Genomic DNA, 26,059 nt, shown 5'->3' with positions numbered 1-26,059 from the left:
AGCTTTTGTTGTCCATCTTCAAGTAAAAAAAAAGTAAATTAATATAATATTCAGAGAAAAAAAATGTATTATTCAAAATTTTCAAATATGGACTTATATGGTTCTTCGTCTCAAGCCCTCATTTATCATAGTGTTGTTGTAACAGTGAACAGGGTGGATATATTGTGGACAGGGTAGCGGGTGAACACTGAGTGAATTTTAACCGTGAGCGGGTGGATATTTATATTATGATAAGGATTCTGTTTTAGTTCAATTAAATAGTTGAGCACTCTGCAACCAAAAACCTAGTTTTTAAATACAAACGTTTTCCCAATCCTTTATAATATGAAGATCAAGATACTTGACTTTATTCATGATTGATAATATCACAAATCAGCAATTTATTCTTTGAATGAATCCTTTATCTTATCATTTGAATGTGTTTTCTGTATGTGAATTTCTATTTAATGTTAACGGGACTTTTATTTTGGTGGGGCGACATGATGTCATAAGGCTGCGCCGCTCCTGCATCTGTGATTCTGCTGAAGAAAGGTTTGTGCTTTTAATCATAAAGTGTTTAAATCAATACAACCCGTCAGTACAATTATATAGAGAACTTTGAAATTAATTATTTTTCATGTAAAATTATAATGTATCTAATAAAATTAATGAACCGTTTTTTTATTAGTGAAGCACATCCACAAATGAGTAAAAGTAAAAGTTCCTAAGCTCCCTATATTGTGAATTAGGTCATCATAAACACGCTGTTTGCTCTCTGGCAAGTTATGATAGAGAAAGAGATTTTCAAAACCAAATGAGATTTAATTGAATCAAATAATGTAGAGTTTGGAAGCACTTGATTCACAGCATGTAAATGCAAAAAGTACAACAAACCCATGTGGAATGACAACTTCTACAAATCAACTCACAATGTTTTCATGACAGTGTAATCAATTAAATATAGTCTACAAATCAATACATACATGTGAATTATAAATGCCTAAATATGAATTGCCTGTCACTGATTCTTGGGAATTTGGATAAAACAGATTTTAATTTTGAAAATAAAAAGTTAGTAAAATTACAAAATCTGAAGGTATATTATTATAGACCAAGGTCTAGGCTGTTCAGCAATGTATCGGTGCAACCTCCTCATTTAGTATTTTTTTTCATAAAATAGCCGTTTTTCCAGCTATTACTTTTTGTCAACACCGTCAGACACAATAAAAAGCAAATAATTTTATATTTATTTGGTCTAATATGTATTTAGAGTTTTTAAATCATTATCTGGCATTCTTAGTACACATATTTGCTGTTAAGTGTTAAATATTCACTTTTGTTCATGTTTTATACTGTTTCACGTGTACTCCTTTAAAAGATATCTAACATCATACAACGTTTACTTTTTTTTTTTTTTTTAATTTTATTTAACTTTTTTCAAATACAATAACAAACATCCAACAAAACACTAATGAAGCAGCAGTAACAACAAAAACCACAAAAATAAAAAAAATAAAAATAAAAAATAAAAAAAATACAAATAAAAAATTACAAATGGAGATACAATGAAAGACAGTTAGAAAATTAACTATGAAATCAAGACATGTGGTATATTTATATAATTCAAAAAGGGTTTCCAGATTTTATAAAATAATTCACCCTGGTTTCTCATTGAATATGTGATCTCTAAGGGTACACAGCTGCAAATCTCCGACAACCACATTCCAATAGGCACATCAGTGTCTGCTTTCCATTTCAAAGCAATACATTTTTTAGCTATTATTAACAACATTTCAGTAAGCTTAATAGCTTGTCTGTTTCGGAGATTAGAATTGGTGAAATTGCCTAGTAAACATACCTCTGGATCCATTGGAAAGTCAATTCCATGAATCTGTGATATACTATTACATACTTGTACCCAGAACACCTTAACTTTAGGACACAACCAGGTGGAATGCAAAAATGTCCCTTCTTCTGTACCACATCTGAAGCAGAGGGGTGAAATACTGTTATTAAATGTATGTAATCTAGATGGAGTATAGTAAAGCTGGTGTAAAAAATTAAACTGAATTAATCTATACCTAGAATTCAAGGTTGATGTGACCCCATCTTTACATAATTGACCCCACAGGTCTGCATCTATTCTTACCCCCAAATCCTGCTCCCATCTCTTTCTGGGTTTATCTGGGTCATCTAAAGGCTGATTTGAGATGAGAGCTTCATATATTCTAGAGATAGTTTTATATAGTGGTTTATCGGAGTAACAGAGTTGCTCAATAAATGTCAAATCTGGCAATTTAGGATAAGTTTTTGCTTTGACTCTTAAACAATCTCTTAATTGTAGATAACTAAAGAATTCTTTATTACTCAAATTATATCGATTCTTTAACTGTTCAAACGACATTAAAACATCACCGTCAAAACAATGCTCTAACAGTGTAATTCCTTTATCTGCCCATATCTTAAAACAACGTTTACTTTAAGCCTAAATAGAAAAAGTTATGTTTTTTTATTTAACAAACATATTTTTGTATTAAAAGATACCATTACTTTAATATAAGCATGTTCATTTAAAACAAATAAAACTCCCTCTGACGGTGGTGACTTTAGAACTGAGGGTGGTGACACTAATCTGACGGTGGTGACAGTAGCCTCATTACAACATACAATTCTAAAATTTATACAACTCAAGTCAATGGCTTCTTGCTTAACAACTTTATTTAACTATTTGGTCCAAAAAATAACAATCCTGAGCACTGTGATAAATATTTAGCCTGCCTACTCTGAGCTGGATCGTGTATGGCCTGATCCACCGGACTGTTTGGGGGAGTTTCTAGGTGATCTGAGCCATTTCTCTTACGTTCTCTTGATACTTTTTGTCTATGTTTCCAAGCCTTTCTCTGACTTCTCTTTTCCCTTTCATTCAAGTCATTGCTATTTTTTTAGCTTCCCTTCCTCCACCCTCTTCTTCCATCTTTGCCTTTCCGTTCTGAGGTATTCCTCCTTTAAAGGAGAACTTGGCAACTTTTTTAACTTATTAAAACTGTCTAGAAACCATTTGGATGGTTAAACAACCTGTTCTGGTGATATTGGTGACTTTCCCCGCTCCCCCCAGTGTTCACATGCGGAAAACAACTTGGGGACTACCGTCCCGGCAAGATAGAAATTGGAAGTCTTGTGAGAAGCGAGAACGAGAAGCGAGAAACACGAAGTGCTTTGTGGCAATTCGACAAACACACGCCATATGATACTGTGTATGATGTATTACCCACCTCGGATGACATAGCTCCACACGACAAAGTTGGCCGGCTACGATAATAACATATGCACATGAGCAGCGGTAGAAAGGGGGAGGAGGGTGCCTCAAGTGAGTTTTTTTTACGACTGTGTTGTGAAATATACGGCCCACAGCTGTGGGAGAAGCTCTTTGAGAAAACACGCGAAAAACAAAAGTGAAGATCAGCGAAGAAATTACTAGAGTTGCCGAGTTCTGCTTTAACTCTGCCTAACTGTGTATTATCTCTCTCCGCTTCTTTTGATATTCCCTGTTTCTTCTCCTCCACAGATAGCTGCTACCTAGCCATAACTTTCTAAAATACATAAAGTCAAAGTTGACCTAAAGTAATGACTATGAAATTGGGGGGGAATTACAGTGAATGTTAGATTTGGTTAAATGTTGTCATGCCATTTTCATTTGGCTTTAGTCATTGCAGATGCATAGCCTACAAGGGATATTGTATGTGCTATATGTAGGTAGGTAGTAGGTGCACAATGTGCATCCCAAATGACGTAAGCCAAATGAACATGGCATAATAGTGAATTGAGAGAGAGGGAAGGTTACCAATGGTTATACCACAGTTAGGTCCGGTCTAATTACACTGAACAAAATTATAAACGCAACACTTTTGTTTTTGCCCCCATTTTTCATGAGCTGAACTCAAAGATCTTAGACTTTTTCTATGTACACAAAAAGCCTATTTCTCTCAAATATTGTTCACAAATCTGTCTAAATCTGTGTTAGTGAGCACTTCTCCTTTGCCGAGATAATCCATCCACCTCACAGGTGTGGCATATCAAGATGCTGATTAGACAGCATGATTATTGCACAGGTATGCCTTAGGCTGGCCACAATAAAAGGCCACTGTAAAATGTGCAGTTTTATCACACAGCACATTCCAAAAGATGTCGCAAGTTTTGAGGGAGCGTGCAATTGGCATGCTGACTGCAGGAATGTCCAGCAGAGCTGTTTCCCGTGAATTTAATGTTCATTTCTCTACCATAAGCAGTCTCCAAAGGCGTTTCAGAGAAACTCGTGTTCGTGAGGATGTTCATGGATATCTACGAACATCCTCACTCTCACTCGCGCTATATTGCTTAATAGTAGCATGCGGTGTAGGCCTGTATGGAAGAAAAATAGGGGGAATTATATAAATACAAATATAAAACTGGTTAATGAAGCATTACAGGTCATATTGGTATTTATTGTGATCAACAAATATATTCTAGCCTTCACTGAGGACCATTTGGAGGTTTTTGTCACCACCATCAGACTGTACGTCACCACCGTCATACAGAAAACCTGACGGTGGTGACATATGACGGTGGTGACAAAACCCTACTCTTTCACATGATATGCATGAGTTGTTCACATTAGCCATCTTGTTTCCCTCTGTTGCTAGCTACTTCAGATCTCTTCTTAAATTTTTCTGACATTTATGTCATAATCTAATCTAATATTTTTTTTGTACAAAAGAGACGGTGTTGACATGTTATGGTTGTGACAGTAGCAGTGTCCAAAAATATGAACAAGTCTAAGAGAAATTAGCAAACTCACAGGAGCTTGAGTGATCTTGAAGCATGCAGAAGAGTTGAAGTTTTGAAAATGGGGTCCCCAGGAATTAAGTTGACCTTGTAGTTGCCTGATTTTATTACTTTTTATAAATATCTGACGGTGGTGACGAATATGTGGGACACATTTTGAGCAACCACAAAATAATTGTAATATGTATTAAAAACTACAAACAGTGAGTTTTGAACAATATTACTATGTACTGTTTCATGTGGTAAAGATATTATTCAATTTAATTATTACGTTTTGTTTTTTTAATCAAGTTGAAATGATTATCTCCTATCCGAGGACAACTGATTTTGTAGGCAATGGGCCAGCATATAATCAATAAATTAATACAAATTAAAAATAAACCTATAAAATAACCTTACACATGTGCAAAGGACCCCCTGATTATAACCTTGATTCTTTTTATTCATGAAAATGTTATTCATTTCCAACAGAATTAGCACTTTTCTTCGTGGGACATGTTTTATCCAAATTCCCAAGAATCAGTGCTGTATATTCTCTGTTCCTTTTAATTTGTAGTGCTAGTTTTGAGTAGAAATGTCAAATCTGTGTGTTTTGAAATCTGAAAGTGTTTTTCTTTCTGTTAACTATTCTCCTCTTAAACGTCCATTAAGGGTGTATTCACACCTGCCTTGTTTGGTCCGATTGAATCGAACTCTAGTTCGTTTCCCCCCTTGGTGCGGACCTTTTGGGCAGGTGTGAATACAGCAATCGAACTCGGGTGCGGACCAAACAATCGAACCGAGACCCAGCTGAAGAGTCTCGGTACGGTTCCAATTGAACTCTGGTACGGTTCGTTTAACATGTGTGAACATGAACCGACCCAATTGCAGAAAACTGCACCTTTTTATTTGACTGCTCTTATGAGGATACTTAAAAAAACGGACATTTTGGCATAATGGTGTCTTATTGTTCGTTCAAGCGTGAAAGAGAAAGAGAATTCCGGCGCGCTGTCTGTGCACGCGATACTGTTGCGCGTCTTTCTGCGCGTCGCGTGTGCATCAGGACATTCACAGACAGAGCGTTCTCTTTTGTCTTATTGCGCTTAAATGGTTTAAAAGTTTGTTCTCTCCGCTGGAACCGTCTTGCAGCACATCGTCGTCTTCTCTAAATCCTAATTACAACATCGTATAGATGACATTGTATCATATGATGCTCATTAGTTTCTTCATATTGCGTTTGTAGAGAATAACACCAAATCAGTAAAATAACAAATATTACATAACAAAATATCTCCATGCTGAGCCTGTTTGTGCACTTCCTGCTTTTCCCTGCTTGAGAATTCCTGTCCAATGAATGGACGACCTTAGCACACGTGTGGTTTTGTTTACACATTTTGGTTCACTTGCAAAAAGAGCAGTGTGAAAGCGAACCGTACCAAACAAAAAAAAATCAACATTCTATTTGGTCCGGACCAAAGCAAGTGAACTGTCGGACTTTCCTGGTGTGTGAATACACCCTAACTCTCTCTCTGACTGACTCTCTTACCAGTGAACTGAACTACTGAACTAGATCTGATCTGACACACACTCAGAGATTTAGTTTTGAGTGTTTTTCTTTCTGTTAACTATTCTCCTCTTAAACAGGACAGAGTGTCCAAACACACAGAAAAACTCCTGGTGAAGCGACTGAGATCCACGTTACACACTATTATAAAGATGGCGTTTATTAAAGAGGAGAGTGAAGATGTGGAGATTGAAGAAACATTCAGAGTCCAACATGAAGATACTGAGACACAAACAGGTTAGTTTCATTCTCAAAGTTGAACTCAGTCATTTGATCCTTATTGAAATGTCCAGCTCTACAGAAATAAATTATATTTTTGAAGAGTGTCCTAATTAAAGTGGTTTTATTTGACATGGAGCCGGTCGCCTCATGTGAACAGACATGTTGAGATCACATGACCAGACAAATACTAACACTGCCTTCAACCTGAGAAGATCCGACTTCGTTCGTTATTATGACATAAGTAAAAGTAATACAGATGTAGCCTAAGCAACTATTGTGTGTTAAACCCAATAAATGCTACATAATTGAAACCATTCATTTCTATCACTTACGTATGCAGTGGTATGTTACAGACACATTTATTTATCATAAATAATGTTTTAGTGCAATGCACATGGAAGCTAACCATATACATTATTCAGAGCCTCATAAAATTCAGAGGGAGAAAAACACGTTTGTTTTATGTTGTTTAATAGGTGAAACGATAAGTTTATTATGAAGAACGACATGACAGCCAGTTATAACTTTTGATAACTTTATTGTCCTGAACACCAGTACAGTAACAAGTCAAGTCAGCTTTATTTATATAGTACTTTATACAATAGAAATAGTTTCAAAGCAGCTTCACCTTAACCCTCTGAGGTCTGAGCTGTTTTCTGGGCCCTGGAGGTGTTCTGACATGCTCTGACATTTCTGGTTATTTCTGTTACTTGTGACATTTTCATGGCTAAAGTCTAATTACACTGTATTCAGCACAAACTCTGCTACAATAATATATCAGCAGCATGTATGTAAAAGTTTTGAGATAATGACATTTATGCGTGGTTTGTGAAAATACAAAAAAAAAATTCTCACTGAAATAAGGTCATGAAACCCATACTGATCATTTCTTCACAAGACTTTTGAAAATTGTATGACGTAGCCTAGAATATTTGCTACAAAACTATGTGAAAATCACCCTGACTGCTCATTCAGATAAGACAATATATTGATTTAAACATTTTACGGCGTGTTTTGTGTAAAAAAGCTTTATGCGGGAGCTCATTAATATGTAAGCTTTTCTCACCTGAGAAAGACAAAGAACCTCCCCTAACGGCTCTATTAGGAGCTATCAGGCCCTGTCATTCTGAGCTACCAAGCACAATACTGTAAATGAGGAGATTTAAAAAAGAATGGCTTTTAAATTGTTTGGATTTATTTACAACACAACATAGTCCAAAGATACACACAACAAATGCCAAAAAAGCACTTCAAAGACAGAGACCTTTGTGCCATTCCTAAAAACATTGTACATACCTTTCATTTCCAAGATTTTCCCTTTACCGTGTTCACGTACAGAGACTCATGTGAATGTTGAAGTCCTCAGTGGCATCTGGGCCCTGAAAAAAAAAAATTGAACATACTGATATCAAGAGAAAGGCCTGCACGATTTTGGAAATAAATATTCAATTTTTCTGGTTAAAATTGCTTTTTAAAATTCCTTTTTAAAATTCACAGAATACACACACACACACACACACACACACACACACACACACACAAATGTTTCCAACAATATATAATATAATGAACACCAGGTTTGTTGTGCCTTGTAGGCATAAGGTATATGCGCAGTGCTGGATAAAATAATAATAATAAATAAAATAAAATACAATAAATAACCTATAGCAGTATAAATCTTCCAAAAGATTTCAGTAACAACTAAGCTAGAGAAAAATATATTGATTATCATGTTACTTCAAATGTTTCCATCCGTTATGATGATATGAAATGAGATAATAATAAAAACATGAAGCCGTTTGGTGCGTTTTGCTTTCATCCAAAATATGATACAGTACATTCAAATGCAATCGCGCAGCAAAATATAATACATTCAAACGCGATCGCGCAGCAAAATATGATAGATTCAAACGTGATCGCGCTCAAATATAAAACATTATGGTTACCATATACATATCTACGTTTGAGCAGATATCCACAAACACAGTAACAGTAAACACGGGTCTAAATATTATAATATTCCCCATATATCTAGCAACAGTTCAACTGCAACGTGACATTTATGCAACAATAACAAACTAATATGTAAGAATTTCTTACCTTACATCTTTATTGTCTTCAAATCGCGTTCTTCTTCTTCTGAGGTAATTCCAATGTAACCTCACGGCGCGTCTTTCAAACTCGACGAAAAGTGAACTGAAGTGTTTTGTTGTTGAGGTAATGAGAGTCCGCGTTCCATGTGGAGATTTGCATGTGAATATCTTTTGCGCGAGTGGGCGTGGCCAAATTAACTGTAATGAGCAAGCGTTTGAGAAGCTGGACATCTTGTTGGTTTTATACAAATTACTTAAACAGAGAATATTTGTTTTCGTTTTGAATCCGATCATTTAAAAGTACACACTTAAATGTTTATAAAGGTATATGGCTCATAAATGTGTGACAAGTATTCGCTGAGTTTTGTTTCAGTTTATAGACGTGCTCAAGAAAAAAAAGTTCACCGCGACGGAGAGGCAGAACGCACACCCTGTTTATTTTCTTTATTTTACAAAAGCACAATGTTTTGATTTGATTGTAAGTGGACACATACAAAAGGAGAAATATCACAGATTCTTTTTTTATATTTCTTTTTTCTGTATGACCATACATGACGGAGTAATTTAAGTTTATAGTGCTACAATGTGGAGAAAATCCAGCAAAAAGCGCCCGTGCGTTTGTCGACCTCAGAGGGTTAACCCTCGGGGGTCTGAAGGGGGGCGCACACCAGATGAGAAGCGCAGGGTCACGTCTAGGACAACTTGAGGTATCGGACACCGGACTTCCTCAGTTTATGCAGTGCAGCAGGATTTTGAACAAGGTCGAAAGGTAGCGGGGCTCTGCGGACCGACGCAGAATGGCCGGTGTGTGAACACTCATAGAAAATAATGTGTTCTAATTTTAAAGATGTGTGCTTCTCGTCCGTTGTCCCTTGAGGAGGGGTTTGGGCCACACAAAAAGTTTACGAAAAAGTGTCAAGAGGCAAGAACCATGCAAACGATTCCTCTGCCACTGGGCGTTGTCGGTGTTCCTGCAGATCGGATGTTTCGGCAGAGTCTGCGGTCCAAACATCTCTACTGCTGACTTCTTTCTCGACTGTAGCTGATATTTCACAGTCTGAATAGCATTGAAGGTTGACGTGTTTGTTCGTCTGGTGTCGATTGTACTGTACATCAAGCTCAATGATGACTCCACTACAGGACCTTGGACGATTGAGAGTGCTGCTTTCACCACTTGGTTGAGGGCTGGATACCTCCCTGTTTTCATCACCACTCCCCCACATTTCTCCCTGCTTGTAAGTGGCCAGACCGGGATCCACATTGTACTTGTTGGATGTACATAACCTCAGTAGACCTCAGGTGTTCCTCCACAACCTTCTCCAGATCTTCATGGTAGTAGCTCACCAGCAGTCTTGTTGCTGTTACTGGTGGGCTCATCTAAGTTACTAGAAAATGATCTCTTCCTCAGGTTGTTAAACATTCTCTCTGAAAAGGTCCTTCCCAAGCCAAAGACTATCTTGTATGTTGGAGTTGTGTGTGATTAATTAATTGAATTACCTATTATCATTGTAAAGCTGCTTTGAAACAGTCTGTATTGTTAAAAGCACTATATAAATGAGGGTTTTATATACCATACCATACGATACCATCTTCTTCCACTTATCCAGGGCCGGGTCGCGGGGGCAGCAGTCTAAGCAGACTCCCCTCTCCCACGACACTTCCTCCAGCTCTTCTGGGGAGACACCGAGGCGTTCCCAGGCCAGCTGGGAGACATAGTCCCTCCAGCGTGTCTGAGGTCTTCCCCGGGGCCTCCTCCCAGTGGGACGCACCCAGAACACCTTCCCGGTAAGGCGTCCAGGAGGCATCCGGAACAGATGCCCGAGTCACCTCATCTGGCCCCTCTCGATGTGGAGGAGCAGCGGCTCTACTCTGAGCTCCTCCCGAGTGGCCGAGCTTCTCTGGTGACTGAGAAGGCCATTCTAGGACGTTCCAGGATCTTTTACTAAACCAAGCTTTGGTTGACTTGGAGGTGTGCTTGGGATCATTGTCTTGCTGGAAAGTCCTATGATCACCCAGGTTTAATTTGTCAACAGAAGGCATCTCGTTCCTCTTTAAAATGGTCTGGTATTTCTGGGAATCCATGATGCCAACTATACGATCAATATTGCCAGTTCCTGCCGCAGAAAAACAGCCCGATGTCATCAGTGACCCACCTCCATGCTTGACCGTGGGGATGATATTCCTCTGGTCATAAGCCTGGCCTTTCACATGCCAGACATACCACTGGTCCAAACAGTTCCAGTTTGGTTTGGTCAGTCCATAGAACTGTCTCCCAAAACTCTGTAGTCTAATCCAAATTCCTCCTGGCATATTTTAGTCGACTTCACAGCTGAAGCAAATGAAGGATCATTATAGAGTTCCCAAAGGCTTAATTTTGTTTCAACTCCACTTTAGGCCATAAACTTTCAGAAAACTTTAAACAACAATATTATATATGGGTTGAATAATTGTGACATGGCTATCTTAGCAAGATATCCTGTTTCACACAAATACTACATTAAGCATTTTCTGTGTTGATTTTATTTACCACTCAACTCATCAAGAAGCCATCCAATGCAGAATCTTGCTCTTTGAAAAAAACTTTAATTGATAAATCCTTAAAATATTTAGGTGGTTTTCTGAACCACTGTATATATGGAAAAATTGCAGTTTCTTGTTGAGTAAAATGAACATTTTTGATTATATGGTTTCCATTGCAGGTTTGGTCTTAAATGTCATTTAAGGTGGTATTAAAAAGGTCTTAACAAGTCTTACATTATATGTTTATATCTCTAGACACCCAGATAACAGTACATTTGCTAAGATCTAACACCTTAGTCATCCCATCATTTATATGATTATCATTAATATAACCAGACAAAACTTCACTACTCTAAGTTAGCAGTGTAAAACTGAGTATTGTTGTCATAACAGTGAATGACAATGTCCCTTAGGGGAAGCATAAACAATGAGAAAAGCTGAGGACCTAATACTGAGCCTTGTGGCACACCATACTTGGTTTGATGAGACATCTTTTAATATACAAGTAGTAGAAATCTGACAGATTGGACCTAAACCATGTTAATTCTTGTCCACATAATTATCAATCTATCAGAGAATGTTGTGGTCTCTGTTGTCAAAAGATGTTAGAATAAAATATTGTCCACTCAACTATGCTCAGTTTTGCAGAAAAACAATATTTCATTCTAACATTTTGGGATTGATCTATAGTAAACCAATTATTCTGGGTCAAGTGAATGAGGGGTTTGATAACTTCCAGCTTTCATGCACTACAGCTTTTTTATGTTCTAAAGAAAGTGAAGAGTTAATATTGAGAAGAGATTGTGAGATTACTCTTTCAGTAGCTTAGTGTATATCGGATCTAGCATACAAGTTGTTGGTTTTTATCTTGGTGCTTTATTGTGGTTTTTATTTCTGTTGCTTTGTGCCATTAAACGGGAGTTAAATTGTTTTTTGTTTTTTTGTTTTCATTTTAGAACTGATGGTGCTGAAAGAGGAGAGTCAACAACTGAATGAAATTGAAGAGGAAAATCAATTTGAGAAACATCATGATTTAATGACTGGAGAGAAGCTTTTCACGTGCCGTCAGTGTGGAAAAAGTTTTAAACATAAAAAAACTCTTGATTACCACATGAGAATCCACACTGGAGAGAAGCCTTACCATTGCAATCAGTGTGGAAAGAGTTTTAAACATAAAAAAACTCTTGATTACCACATGAGAATCCACACTGGAGAGAACCTGTTCACATGTGATCAGTGTGGAAAGAGCTTCACAGTAGAACTAAACTTTAAGTGTCACATGAACAGTCACACTGGAGAGAAACCGTTCACATGTAATCAGTGTGGAAAGAGTTTTGCTCATATCAGTAACCTCTGCGTTCACATGAGAGTTCACACTGGAGAGAAGCCGTACACCTGCCAACAGTGTGGGAAGAGCTTCACACAAAAAGGAAATCTTAAGACTCACATGAAAAATCACACAGAAGAAAAGCCTTTCATCTGCCTACAGTGTGGAAAGAGCTTCACAACAGAACAAAGCCTTTGGTGTCACATGGAAAGTCACACTGGAGAGAAACCGTTCACATGTCATCAGTGTGGAAAGAGTTTTGCTCATATCGGTAGCCTCAGCATTCACATGAGACTTCACACTGGAGTGAAGCCTTATACATGCCAACAGTGTGGAAAGAGTTTCTATCAAAAAGCAAACCTTGAAAAACACATGAGAGTTCATACTAGAGAAAAGCCTTTCACCTGCCAACAGTGTGGGAAGAGTTTCACGCTAAAACAAAATCTTACAGTCCACATGAGAATCCACACTGGAGAGAGGCCGTTCAAATGTGGCAAGTGTAGAAAGAGGTTCACAACAGAACAAAACCTTAAGTGTCACATGAACAGTCACACTGGAGAGAAGCCGTTCACATGTCAACAGTGTGGAAAGAGTTTCACATATAACACTAGCCTCTTTGTTCACATGAAACTTCACACTGGAGAGAAGCCTTTCACCTGCAAACTGTGTGGGAAGAGCTTCTCACAAAAAGGAAATCTTAAGACTCACATGAGAAAACACAAATGAGGGAAGCCATTCATATGTTTTGAAAATGATTAACATGTAAAGAAACCAACATGAGGATTCTCACAAGAGTTTTATACGTCATCAGTGTGGAAAGAGTTTCACAGTTAAAGTAAACCTTTAATCTTGCATCAGAAAATGTGTATCTGTGTGAAATTAAGGCAACTTTGACACCGCAGCTGAATATGACCACTTCGTGATAACTTCAGTATCCACACCTGACCTCTTATTATGGTTTCAAATATTGAGCGGTTGCGGTAGACACCCTCTAATTTCAATCATATGTAGGCGGTACTCCTTTTCATATATTGATACCTCAGAATCAAAATATTAGTTAAGCTTCTATCTTACTGTGAAAATGCCACAATGTATCTGTAAAATTACAAACTGATTGAAATAATGAGTGTTAAACTGGATTATATATCCAGATCCGGTTCAAGATCATCTTTTCCACTGACTCGGTTCCTGGCTTTTGTCCAGTTTTTCAAGAAAAGCCATGACCAAAATTAACGTTAGAGACTTCTTTATAGCCACCGAAGACTCAAATCTCATCATTTAATATTGTTTTTAGTATTATTATTACTTTTTATTCATATTCATAATCAGTAGTATTATGTATCTGTTTTATTCTTTTTATATAAATTCATAATCATTTGTAATCATTAATATTTTGTGAAGATGTGGGAGAGACTTTGGGAGACTTTGAGTGTGTGCTGGAGAGACTGAAATGTGTATGCAGTGTTTTCCACAAGCAAAGCATAAGGATATACATTCCAACGTTAATGGAAACCATATTTTCCTCTGGTAATGTATGTGTTCCTATGGTGATGTAGTCCTTTCCCCTGGGTGAGCAGTATAAAGATCGAGCTCTTTTGTCCGAAATCAGTGTAATGCAGATCACATCACCGAACGTGTTATTGATTGATGATGTAAAACTCTGGACAAGTTTTCTTGTGTGCGTCCGTTTTTAACGTGTACAGTCTGACAATAATGACAACTGAGATTTTACAGTGTGAAATGGCTCACAGCGATGATCATGTTTGTACAGTCTGACAAGCAACAATCGTAAAGGACGATTATAAATCACACAGTGTGCACCCGGCTTTAGGCAATAGCCCTTCCATTAAGCTTAACAACAACCAAGCCAGTCTTCTGGCGTTGGCTTAAAATATCATTGTGCAGAAATAATTCAAGATTTGAATTGCTCCCGTTTTTTATTAGATTTTTTAATAATAACATAACATAGTTAAGAAATATCACACATGCAAAAGTGCTGTTTTCCCGAATATCAGCACTATTGCAAATGTGATATTAATTGTACAGTGATTCCCAACTGGTTTCGCCATGACACTCCCATGGTCATTAAGCCTCTACCATTTATTTATTTTCATTTTTTTTAGGAATTTAATCTAAAAAGTACCATCCTACATTACATAACATACACATAAGTTGTGAGAGTATGACTTATACTGATGAATAAACTGTGGCATATAAGGTAAGGCTATTAAATAGCAGTCCCAAAACAGTTTTTGTTAAAGTTAGTAAGTTGCATGTATTTGAAGAGTGTGAACAACGAGCACTGTCTGACAGGACAGGAAAGTGTGTTTTTCCGATAATGATACTGACATATAGACTGACAAATATCTCATATGACCGCAGATACTGAATCAAGACAATGCATTTTTCTCAGACATGCTTTAGTCAACAGCAAATCTTTCAAAATAAAAGTCTTGCATCAGAAAAATACAATTATGTTGTTTGTTGTTGTTATTTGACTACACACTCCACGACCCACTCAAAAAGGTCTTGCAACCCACCAGATGAGAAAAACTATTTTATACATCAGTTCAATAAACAAAGAGTTAATATTAATTAGCAATTTTTAGGCACAATATTGTCAATATCGCCAACAGAAATAGTTCCAAGCAAAGACTTGCTGCCACATATTGGTGGTTTTAGTTCATATGTATGGTATAATTTCATCAGTAATCACATTAAAGGGGTCATGACATAAGAAACCAAATTTGCCTTGATCTTTTGGCATATAAGAGGTCTTTGCACCATTAAAACGTCCTGCAAGTTTCATAGCTTAAGACGTCCTCCCCATTATAAACGAATCATTTATTTAATCAAGCTCTAAATACAGCTCGTTCTGGATCCATGGTATGAAGTGACGTCACGGTACGAAGTGACGTAGCAGTCGTTTGCATATGACTGCCTCCAGCATAGACAACTACACTTCAAGCAAGATAACTACGCCTCATTTTATCATCGCATCTGTCACGCGCTTCACATGTGTTCAGTCGACGTGCAGCGAGTGGGTCTGTTTACAAGAAGATTGCGATGTCAGGACATGCAGATGTGCTGTTCCTGGCTGTGGACAAACAACATGTTTGAATAATATACGCTGCTGAAAGATCCAGACGTTAGGGGAAGATGGATGCAGTTTATTTTTCGCGGACGTCCCAGTCACGGCAGTGTTAATTTAAGCGTGTGTTCTCCACATTTCAAGGATGAGTGACAGTTGAGAACAATCGCAGTTTGATGCTGATGCTGTTTTGATGATGTACAAAAAAAACTTTTGTACAAGATAAGGCCGCGTGGACTATTCTGGGCTACACAACGACGACCCAAACTGTAAGTAATGTAGGCTATTTAAAACTTAATCACTGTGTTTTTTAGCCTACTTATTGTTTTATAACCGTCATGTTCATGCCTCGTAGGCTATTAAAAGATGTAGGCTGTTAAACTGACAAAATAGTTTCACACTTTTTTTATGTAATAATAATAATAATAATAATAAATTTATTTTGTATAGCGCCTTTAAAAGTAGCTTTCTCAAAGCGCTTTACAGACAAGCATAACAGCAAATGAATAAACACAATGGAAATACAAAACAAATAAACACATAAAATCAAGTTCATGTAAAAGCAATCCTAAAATAAAATGTTTTAAGAAGAGATTTAAAAGTCACTAATGGACTTGCTTCCCTGATGTCGGCCGGGAGAGAATTCCAGAGCTTAGGAGCATAGACAGAAAATGCTCGGTCACCCCACGTATGAAGCCGTGTCTTCGGAACAACCAAAAGACCACTCTGAGAGGAGCGCAGATTGCGACGTGGTGTGTAGGGGATTAATAAGTCAGTCAAATACTGAGGTACCAGATTGTGCAGAGATTTATAGGCCAGCATAAGGATTTTAAAATCAATATGGTACCTAACAGGTAGCCAGTGCAGGGACTCCAAGACCGGGGTTATATGGTCCCTGGCCCTGACCCCAGAAAGTACTCTAGCAGCTGAATTTTGAAGATATTGCAATTTATCCAATGATGATTTAGATACCCCAGCTAGAAGACCATTGCAGTAGTCAATGCGCGAAAAGACAAGAGAGTTTATCAACTTCTCAGCTACCGAAAAGGACAACATAGGACGTAGCCGGGCTATATTTCTAAGGTGATAAAATGATGTCTTAACTGTATTCTGGACAAAAGGCTCAAATGACAGTGTGGCGTCAAATATGACACCCAGATTTTTTAATTTGGTCTTAAACTCCAGTGCAACGCCATCAACAGACAGAGTAGGAGACCCAACCTTTCGCAGTTGATGTGGAGATCCAAGGAGCAAACTTCTGTTTTTGAGCCGTTTAGAGACAGAAAATTATTGGACATCCAAGTCTTTATCTCAGCAATACAGTTAGAAAGATGCCCAACGTTCACTTGCTGACCTGGTCTAGTATGTATATAAATCTGTGTATCATCAGCATAAAGGTGATAGTTAAGGTTGAGAGATTGTAGTAATTGACCAAGTGGATAGATGTACATACTAAAGAGTAAAGGACCCAAGACTGACCCTTGTGGAACACCCGTATGAACAGAACCAACTTTGGACCTATAACCACCCATGAAAACAAATTGACTGCGGTCAGTGAAATAGGACTTGAACCAGTCAAGAACAGTCTCTGACAAGCCAAATACATGTTTGAGGCGATTGAGTAGTAGGGCATGGTTAATAGTGTCGAAGGCTGAACTGAGATCCAAGAGAATGAGAACGGACGTGGAGCCGGAGTCGGAGGCAATTAGTAAGTCATTAGCGACTTTCACCAACGCAGTCTCAGTGCTGTGTAATTTTCGAAATCCTGATTGATGTGGCTCATATAGTTTATTTTCAATTAAGTGTTATAATAAGTGTTTATGTGGACGGGCTGATGCATTCTTAGTTGTGTTGATGGTTCATTTCCTCTGATTCCGACTCAAACGTCATTGCAATCGCCATCGCCTCGCACGCATCACCCGTACACAGCTCCGCAAAATCTGCACGTTTTGAAAATGGGGCGTTAACAATTGATGCATAGTCACTGACGTTATCCAATCATAACAGTGGATGTTAACACTGAACTCTTAAAGGGGAAACACCCCCAAAACAGACTGTTTGAATCAGAGCATGAGAAACAGGGTGGGAAAAGGTCATAAATCACTAAATTTTAAACGTTTTTTGTCCAAAAAACTATAGTAATACTATAATTGCACCTAAGGTAACACAATAAAAGAAAAGAAAAAACCATGTCATGACCCCTTTAAAGTTAATAATAGCAGAGTATATGTAGAACTATTGAATGCTAAAGAGCATTGTCTTTTTGTGAACGGGTGAATATTCAGGTTAATATTGTTTCTTTTGCATCCAAGTATCTTCAATTTCTTAAAAAGTTTCCCTAAATTAAACATTACATCCCAATAGTGTAATGCTTTCAGCTTTGCAGATATGGCTTGTTGTAGAATCAGCGATCTGCGATTTTGTGAGGAAGAGAATCATGAGAGCAGTTGAAGCAATACAGACACCTGATAATTACAAGCAGTTACAAAAGTAATAATTCATGTTACTGATTTATCAAGTCTAAAAGTAATGCAAATAGTGGAAATGGGCGGCGATGGAGAGGATCGAGATAGGCGAGGGTATTCAGTTGCCAGGTCATTTAACCCTCAGGGGACCAAGGTGTTTTTGGGGCCCTTGAGATGTTCTGACATGCCTTGACATTTGTGCTTTTTTCAGTTATTTATAAACATGTTAATGGCAAAGGTGTAAATTCACTCTATATAGCACAAACAGAGCTACCATAATATGCGAGCAACTTGTATGTAGATGTTTGTATTTTTAAGAGAATAATGTTTATGCGTGGTTATGGGAAAAAATTAAAATGAAAGTTGCTGAATTAAGACCACAAAACACATATTAAATATGTGTCCACAAGACTTTTGACCAATGGATGTGGTCCCTTTGAATTCTAGCTTAAAAATTATGTGAAAATAGTCTTGCTTTATCGTTCACGTAAAACAATACATTGATTTAAATTGGTTAAGACAGTTTTTGCGTGGAAAGCCAATATGCGAGGGGGGCGTGAACAAGGAGTGGTTTACACCTGAGAATACAATGTCCCACCCACTCTGCATAATGACTCTGCATAATGAGCCATTCATTCAGGTGTGAAACTGACTGAGCCACAATGCAAGGACAAAAGATATTTAGAAGAAGACTTATATTGACCATTTAAGATTTTGCTTACATCTATCTTGTAAATATGTTTTGCTATTTTATTAAAAATGTTACAATTACAACAATAATTACAATTTCAACAATATTTCAAGTGTACTCTTTCTTTGTAAAAAAATGATTATAGGCCTACATTTTATCATGTATGTAGTATCCTGGAGTATCCACTAGGTGTCATCTGTATATTAGAGTTGTTGGGTTTTATCTTGGTAAAATGTTGGTGGAAGAAGATGTGCCATGTGGGAGGCATAAGCTGTGTCCCAATGTGAAGACTGCATCCTTCGAAGGCTGCGGACTTCAAACGATGCAGCCTATGCGTCCTCCGAACGACACACCATGCACCCTTCGTAGGATTTCCTAATTGCGCAGCCAGGTGTTCCCGATTACCGCTCCAGGCGCCAAGCAACGGTGCGAGAGTAGCCTATGCTGCCATCCTGACAATTCATTTGATAAAATTAAGTAAACAGCTATGGAGCCAGAATTGTCAATTTTTATATTTTACTGGAGGACATGGTATTAAGGATGTTTCAGGTCATGTACTTTCGGCTTAGCCGAAGATTCAAATGTTCATTTATATCTTACCTTGATGCGATTTTGTAGGCTAGTGTATTCTTTTTTTATTATGCACATAAATGGACCTTGGTAAATATATTTACACAGGTTTTCAACCCTATTTGAATATAAAAACCCAGTTGAATAAAGTCCAGTGCGAATGTAACTCCCGCTCGTGATCGGCAGCTGTCAGTCACTACTGTTGCTAGGCGACAAGAACAATCCTCCATAGGCTAGACCGGTCCGGTAGGCTACTCGAAGTGATTTTCCCACACAGGACTACAAAATTATGTTATTTTACAATATGATGCATTGTTTTACAATAAACTACACAAATAAATGTATCAACCTTAAAAATATTCCGAAGTAAAATGCAACATATGCAGTAATATAAAAGCAGAACCATCATAAAAACCCTGACAAGTTTTTTTCCCCTCCAGAATTCCTTTACTTTTACTCTTGATACCTTAAGTACATTAGAGTATGCAAGATAATTTTGCTTAACTAGGGTTAGAAATATATGACTAGTAGTTTTTCACCAAAGCGGTATTAGTGGTTATTAAAAGTACTTCAGTGTAATAAAGTATCTCAATATTTATTCCATGAGTCAGCCCTGCAAACCTGTTGGTAGACAACTTCGTGGATAGTGAAAATATGCAGTCAAACACTCTGGAGAGCGTCCCAGATGATGTCCACCAGCAGGAGGCGTTACCAGGGACTCTATTGTGGAGCCCATCCCGGTCCAGCAGCACACCAGTGTCTCCCACTCAGCTGAATAAGTCTACATCATTTTTCTTATTTTATGTACTGTACAATTTAAATGTTTATGTTGATTTTGAGATGTTTAACGTTTGTTGTAAATAGTTGGGGGGAAAACGTTATAGAAGAATTTGTTTCATGTAGAAATTATGACTGTCATTACAAAAATAAACAATGTCCAGAGCAATGAATTCTCTTTTATTTACACATTTAAAGTTGCATAATTTTTTTCCTTTTAAAAAAATATAAGTGAAAAAAGTTAAAGAATATAATATATATACATATTTTTCAATCATTCTTTCAAGAAGAGAAAACAGCCTGTCCATTCTCTCATGTCTTCTCTAATCAAGTCCAAAAACTCGTCCTCTCTGTCTCGCCTTCTTCGTGCTGCTGGTGCTGCTGATGCTGGTGCTGGTGCTGCTACCCCTGGCTCCTCTTCTTGGTCACACACTGCTGAACTCGGCCCTGGTGTGTCCTCAGGGATTGAGGCAATGAGGGTGCAATGCCTCTGTCCCAACATCTCATCCATGAGGACAAACCAGGGCCAAGTTTCAGCCGAGGGTTTCCCACTCACACCATCACCTGTCCCAGGACACGTGCAATCCTAAGGCAGAGCAAATTAACCATGGCTTGTTAACAACAACAGCACAATACATTTCAGCAAAGATGTGATCTCAACTTTCTTACTTTGTATTTTTAAAATCATTCATATTCAGAAATCATATTCATGAATACTCAAATTTGGTTAAAACCTTTGTAGACATGGCTTGCATGACAGCACTACAAAAACACATACAAGTGAAACCCCATTGCCTCATCTATGGTACTGCTTTTCCTATTGTTGTGGGCTTTATAGGGTGAGTGATATTTCTTATTTACACAAGTTTGACAGACTAGTGCAAATATTACAATAAAATGTCATTTAATTTATTTAGTTTTTTTTTTTTTTTAAATTGCAGTTTAATAAATTGAGCTGTCTGCTCCTTGCTCCCTGAAACAATTATTAAACTATTAGCACAAGTTTTGCCTCAGACCACCTGACAAATGAAGCCACGCAATGGTGATGGAGTTAAGGTGAAGTTTATAAGAAAGAAAAACTTGTGGCTTTTAACTCAGGTTTCACTAGCTAAGTTATTTGAGTAAATGAAAACATAATACTTACATTTAAATGTGAATTTGCCGTCCACCAGCGAACTCTCGGCCGTCTTTTTTTTTTTATAAAAATGTTGTCGTCACCGCCGCGCGATGAATTATGGGGTAGGATAGTCCGCAAAGTGTCCATTTATGTATCCTTCCTTTCACGGGGAAACGAAGGGTGCATTTGGCGTCGCTTTAGCCTTCGTCGCGCCGCGATGACGCAACCGGCCTTCGAATACGGACTTCGGAGGATGCAGAATTGAATTGGGACAGCCTTCATAGCGCCGCGGTGACGCAATCGGCCTTCAAATGCGACCTCCGAAGTGTGCAGCCTTTGAATTGGGACATCCTTCGTCGCTCCGCTGTGACGTTTCGACGTGCCGCTGTGACGCAATCGGCCTTCAAATACGGACTTCGGAGGATGCAGACTTCACATTGGGACACAGCTATTGAATGTTTGATGCCTGTTGCTGTAACTGCTGCAAACAGAAAGTAAAGGATTAACTTCAACTCAATACATGTGGTGGTGATTTATATGGACGATATCACATTTCTGGCGACGAGGATGAAGCGGAAAGCCTGTGGGGACAACGGATTAAAATTGTGAAAAGGAGCAGAGTGCTGATAACTGTTGTAAAGGATCAAGAGAAGATTAACCATGGCTACAGGAACTATTGGCTCACTAGCAGCATTTGATGCAAAAGCTCAAACATGGGAAGAGTATTCGGAAATAGTGGAGCAATTTTTCGTGGCTAATGGAATCGAAGATGAGGGTAAGCAAAGAGCTATTCTCATAAGTGTTGTGGGACCACAAACTTACAGTGTGATGCGAAATCTTCTTAGCCCTACAAAACCAAGTGAAAAGACTTATCAGCAACTGATAATGATGTTAAAAAATCATTTTAATCCCAAGCCAAGTGAGATTGTACAGAGATTTAAATTTAATTCCAGAACGAAGAAGCTGATAGAGACTGTGACAGAGTATGTAGCTGAGTTGCGTTGCTTAGCACAAGATTGTAATTATGGAGCAACTTTAGACCAAATGCTGAGGGATCGGCTTGTTTGTGGCATAGATGATGATCGAATTCAGAGACGGTTGCTTTCAGAAGCAAATCTGACATTTGAGACTGCTTTTAAAATTGCAGTGGCCACTGAAGCCGCAAGCAAAAATGTGCTCGATTTACAAAATAAATCCGGTGTACAGGCATGTAACAGCATCATGTTTAAAGAGAGGAAACCAGATTACTGGAAAAGAGGAGAATCTGGTGAACAGAAAGAAATCAGAGAATGTCACAGATGCAGTGGGAAAAACCACAAAGCCAATGAATGTAGATTTAAGAAGGATAAATGTTATGTGTGCGGGAAAATCGGACATATCGCCAAAGCCTGTCGAAACAAAAGCCAACAGAGTGGACACGCAACAACGGGAAAAGGTGGAAAAGGAGTGCGTCCGCATCGAGCATTCAATGTAAGTGTTTCTTCAGATTCATCACTCTCATTATTTTCATTCACTTTGGCATGTCTAAAAACTGAGGCATTGAAGAAAGTGAAACCCCTCACTGTTGAGTTGCATGTTAATGGCAGACTTGTAAACTTTGAGATTGATACAGGATGTAGTGTCAGTCTTATGAATGAGGGAATGTACAAGGACATCTGGAAAGATTCAGAAGCTCCCAAATTGAGACGTTCACAAATCAAACTGAGAACTTATACAGGAGAGCCAGTAGAGATAGTGGGTGTGGCTGATGTACAAGTAAAATACCAGCAGCAGGAAAAGAAAATGCCACTTGTCATAGTGAAAGGAACAGGACCATGCTTACTAGGCCGAGCCTGGCTTGAAGAAATTCAACTACAATGGAGTGAGATAAAGCTGGTTCAGTCGGAGGTGATGACATTGCAACAGGTGCTATCCAAGCATGAGGAAGTATTCAAAGAGGAACTTGGGACATTAAGGGGTACTACTGCTACTCTTCACGTGCCAACTGATGCCACACCACGGTTTTTCAGACCTAGATCCGTGCCATATGCCCTGAAAATAAAGGTGGAAGAAGAGATTAATCGACTGCTACGGGACAAGATCATCTCACCTGTTAGGTATTCAGAGTGGGCAGCTCCTGTTGTTCCTATCTTGAAACCAGATGGCAGTATAAGATTATGCGGTGATTACAAACTCACAGTTAATAGAGTGTCAACATTGGAACAGTATCCAATACCCAGGGTGGAAGATCTTTTTGCTCTATTGGATGGAGGAAAGCAGTTCACAAAATTGGACATGAGTCACGCATACCAACAAATCATCATGGATGAAAGCTCCAAGAAATACTTGACAGTGAATACACAAAAAGGGTTATTCACATATAATCGTCTACCCTTCGGAGTGGCTTCAGCTCCTGCTATCTTCCAGAGAACAATGGAGGGATTGTTGCAGGGTATTCCTGGAGTAGTTGTTTATCTGGATGATATATTGGTGACTGGCGTAAACCAAGGAAGTCACTTGAAGATACTGGATGAAGTGCTGTCGAGACTGAAAGAAGCTGGTTTGCGACTGAAACGAGTAAAATGCGTGTTCCTGGCGGATGAGGTGGAATATTTAGGCCACAGAGTAGATGCCCAGGGTCTACATCCTCTGGGAATTAAAGTGAAAGCTATTGAAGAAGCACCAGAACCAAGGAATGTCACAGAGCTTAAAGCATACCTGGGACTGCTTAATTATTATAACAAGTTCCTTCCAAACCTGGCAACGCTGTTGGCCCCACTACATCTGCTGCTGAGAAAAGATGTTCAGTGGATGTGGAAAAAGCCACAGCAAGAAGCTTTTAAAAAATCTAAAGCTTTACTAAAATCGGCAGAGGTGCTAGCACATTACTCATCAGATTCAGAACTGGTTTTGGCTTGTGACGCCTCACCCTACGGGGTTGGTGCAGTGCTCTCGCAGCGTATAAAAGGAGAGAGTGTGGAGAAACCCCTTGGGTTCATGTCTAGGACATTAACGCCTGCGGAGAAACGTTATTCACAACTGGACAAAGAAGGCTTGGCTGTGATTTTTGGCATCCATAGATTTCACAAGTATTTGTATGGTCGTGCATTTACAATTTGCACTGATCATAAGCCCTTGATCCATTTGTTTAACCCTCTACTGCATAGCGTTGCCCTCAGGCAACGGAAAGTTTTCTTAAGCCCTGTGTTCAGTACATTTTTCTTTAAATGATTGCAACCAATTAGAATGTTTGAAAAAGTATCAAAGAACAGTCCAATAAGGTTTGGAAGTCACTATCAAGCACCATTTGAAGGCGGGACGTCCTTTTCTGACACATGGTCACAGGAGCACATGGTGTGAGATGAAAGCAAGATTATTTGCTTTAGTAATCATATTTAAAATGACATGAACTGTACATAAAAAATATGTGTGTGTGTATGAAGGTGTAGAGAAGCCTTTTGGCAGGTTTTGTGAATTTTTTTTTATTTTGCATGTTCACAAATTCAGTTTTTCTTTTTGTTGCCTCAGGGCAACGTTATGCCATAAGGGGTACTTTTCAAGGATGTCTTGGACAATACCTCACAATGGCAAATAATGTGTTACAAGTAGGGAAGATGTAGGGTTCCTGGGTGCACAGGAACGACCAAAGTCACCAAAGTGACACTAATGTGCAGCATCCACAGTCATTTTAGAACAGAAAGGGGCCATCTACAAACTGTTCCCACAAAGTTGGGAGCATGAAATTGTCCAAATTGTCTTGGTATGCTAAAGCATTAGGAGTTCCTTTCACTGGACCTAAGGGGCAAAGCCCAACCCCTGAAAAACAACCCCACACCATAATCCCCCCTCCACCAAACAACCCCACACCATAATCCCCCCTCTACAAAACTTTACACTTGGCACAATGCAGTCAGGCAAGTACCGTTTTCCTGCCAAACCCAGACTCGTCCATTGGATTGCCAGTCAGAGAAGCGTGATTGGTCACTCCAGAGTCCAGTGGCGGCGTGCTTTACACCACTGCATCCCACACTTTACATTGCACTTGGTGATGTAAGGCTTGGAAGCAGCTGCTCAGCCATGGAAACCCATTCCATGAAGCTCTCTACAAAGTTTGGAGGTCTGTAGCTATTGACTCTGCAGAAAGTTGGCGACTTCTGTGCGCCTCAGCATGTACTGACCCCACTCTGTGGCCTAGTTGCTGTTGTTCCCAATTGCTTCCACTTTGTTATAATACCACTAACAGTTGACCGTGGAATATTTTGTAGTGAGGAAATATCACGAATGGACTTATTGCACAGGTGGCAACCTATCACCGCGCTTGAATTGACTGAGCTCCTGAGAGTGTTTGTTGAAGCATCTGTATGCCTAGGTTCTTGATTTTAAACAACTGTGGCCATGGAAGTGATTGGAACACCTGAATTCAATGATTTGGAGGGGTCCCAATACTTTTGTCATTATACAGTAGTGTATATGGGGTTGATTAGGATACATGAAGTACATGATATGACATGACGCACTACATGATACAAACCTATGTCTGTATCAAATCAAGTATATTGATGTGTTTCAAGTGTTTTTCCCTTTTTACTTAAAAAAATAATAAAAAAATGTCAAGAAATCATTTATTTTTGTATTGCTCTCTGAGAATTGTATAATGATCATTTTCTCTATGATTCTTTACCATTGTTGCATAACGTTGCCCTCAGGCAACAAAAAAATATTTTGGGTTGGGGGGGTTGGGGGAGGGACATTTTTCAATAAATCAATAAAATGTTCCCAAATGAGCCAGGAAAAGATGAAAAATAATTTTTATCATGTGTCATCAAAATTCATGCAGTAGAGGGTTAATGAAACAAAAGCAGTT

General features: G+C 38.4%; 1 protein-coding gene across 1 annotated transcript; it reads left to right on the top strand.

The window, feature by feature from the left end:
* Positions 1-471: 471 nt before the first annotated feature.
* Positions 472-14,967, top strand: LOC308689843 (uncharacterized protein). Its single transcript, XM_081363882.1, has 3 exons — positions 472-531; positions 6,424-6,580; positions 12,135-14,967. Exons 2-3 carry the CDS (start codon positions 6,496-6,498, stop codon positions 13,229-13,231), a joined length of 1,182 nt encoding a protein of 393 aa, XP_081220008.1. The 5' UTR covers positions 472-531; positions 6,424-6,495; the 3' UTR covers positions 13,232-14,967.
* The last annotated feature ends 11,092 nt before the right edge of the window (positions 14,968-26,059 follow it).

The sequence above is a fragment of the Scardinius erythrophthalmus genome (genome assembly GCF_964197995.2).
Source record: "Scardinius erythrophthalmus genome assembly, chromosome: 4".
Lineage (NCBI taxonomy): Eukaryota > Metazoa > Chordata > Actinopteri > Cypriniformes > Leuciscidae > Scardinius > Scardinius erythrophthalmus.
The sequence above is the reverse complement of the archived record's forward strand: the minus strand, read 5'-3'. Positions and strand labels throughout refer to the sequence as shown.

Excerpts from the sequence above, each read along its gene's own strand:
- LOC308689843 (XM_081363882.1), top strand. The coding sequence starts at position 6,496 with ATGGCGTTTATTAAAGAGGAGAGTGAAGATGTGGAGATTGAAGAAACA. Across the intron at positions 6,581-12,134 it reads AGATACTGAGACACAAACAG|AACTGATGGTGCTGAAAGAG; the intron begins GTTAGTTTCATT and ends TTTTCATTTTAG.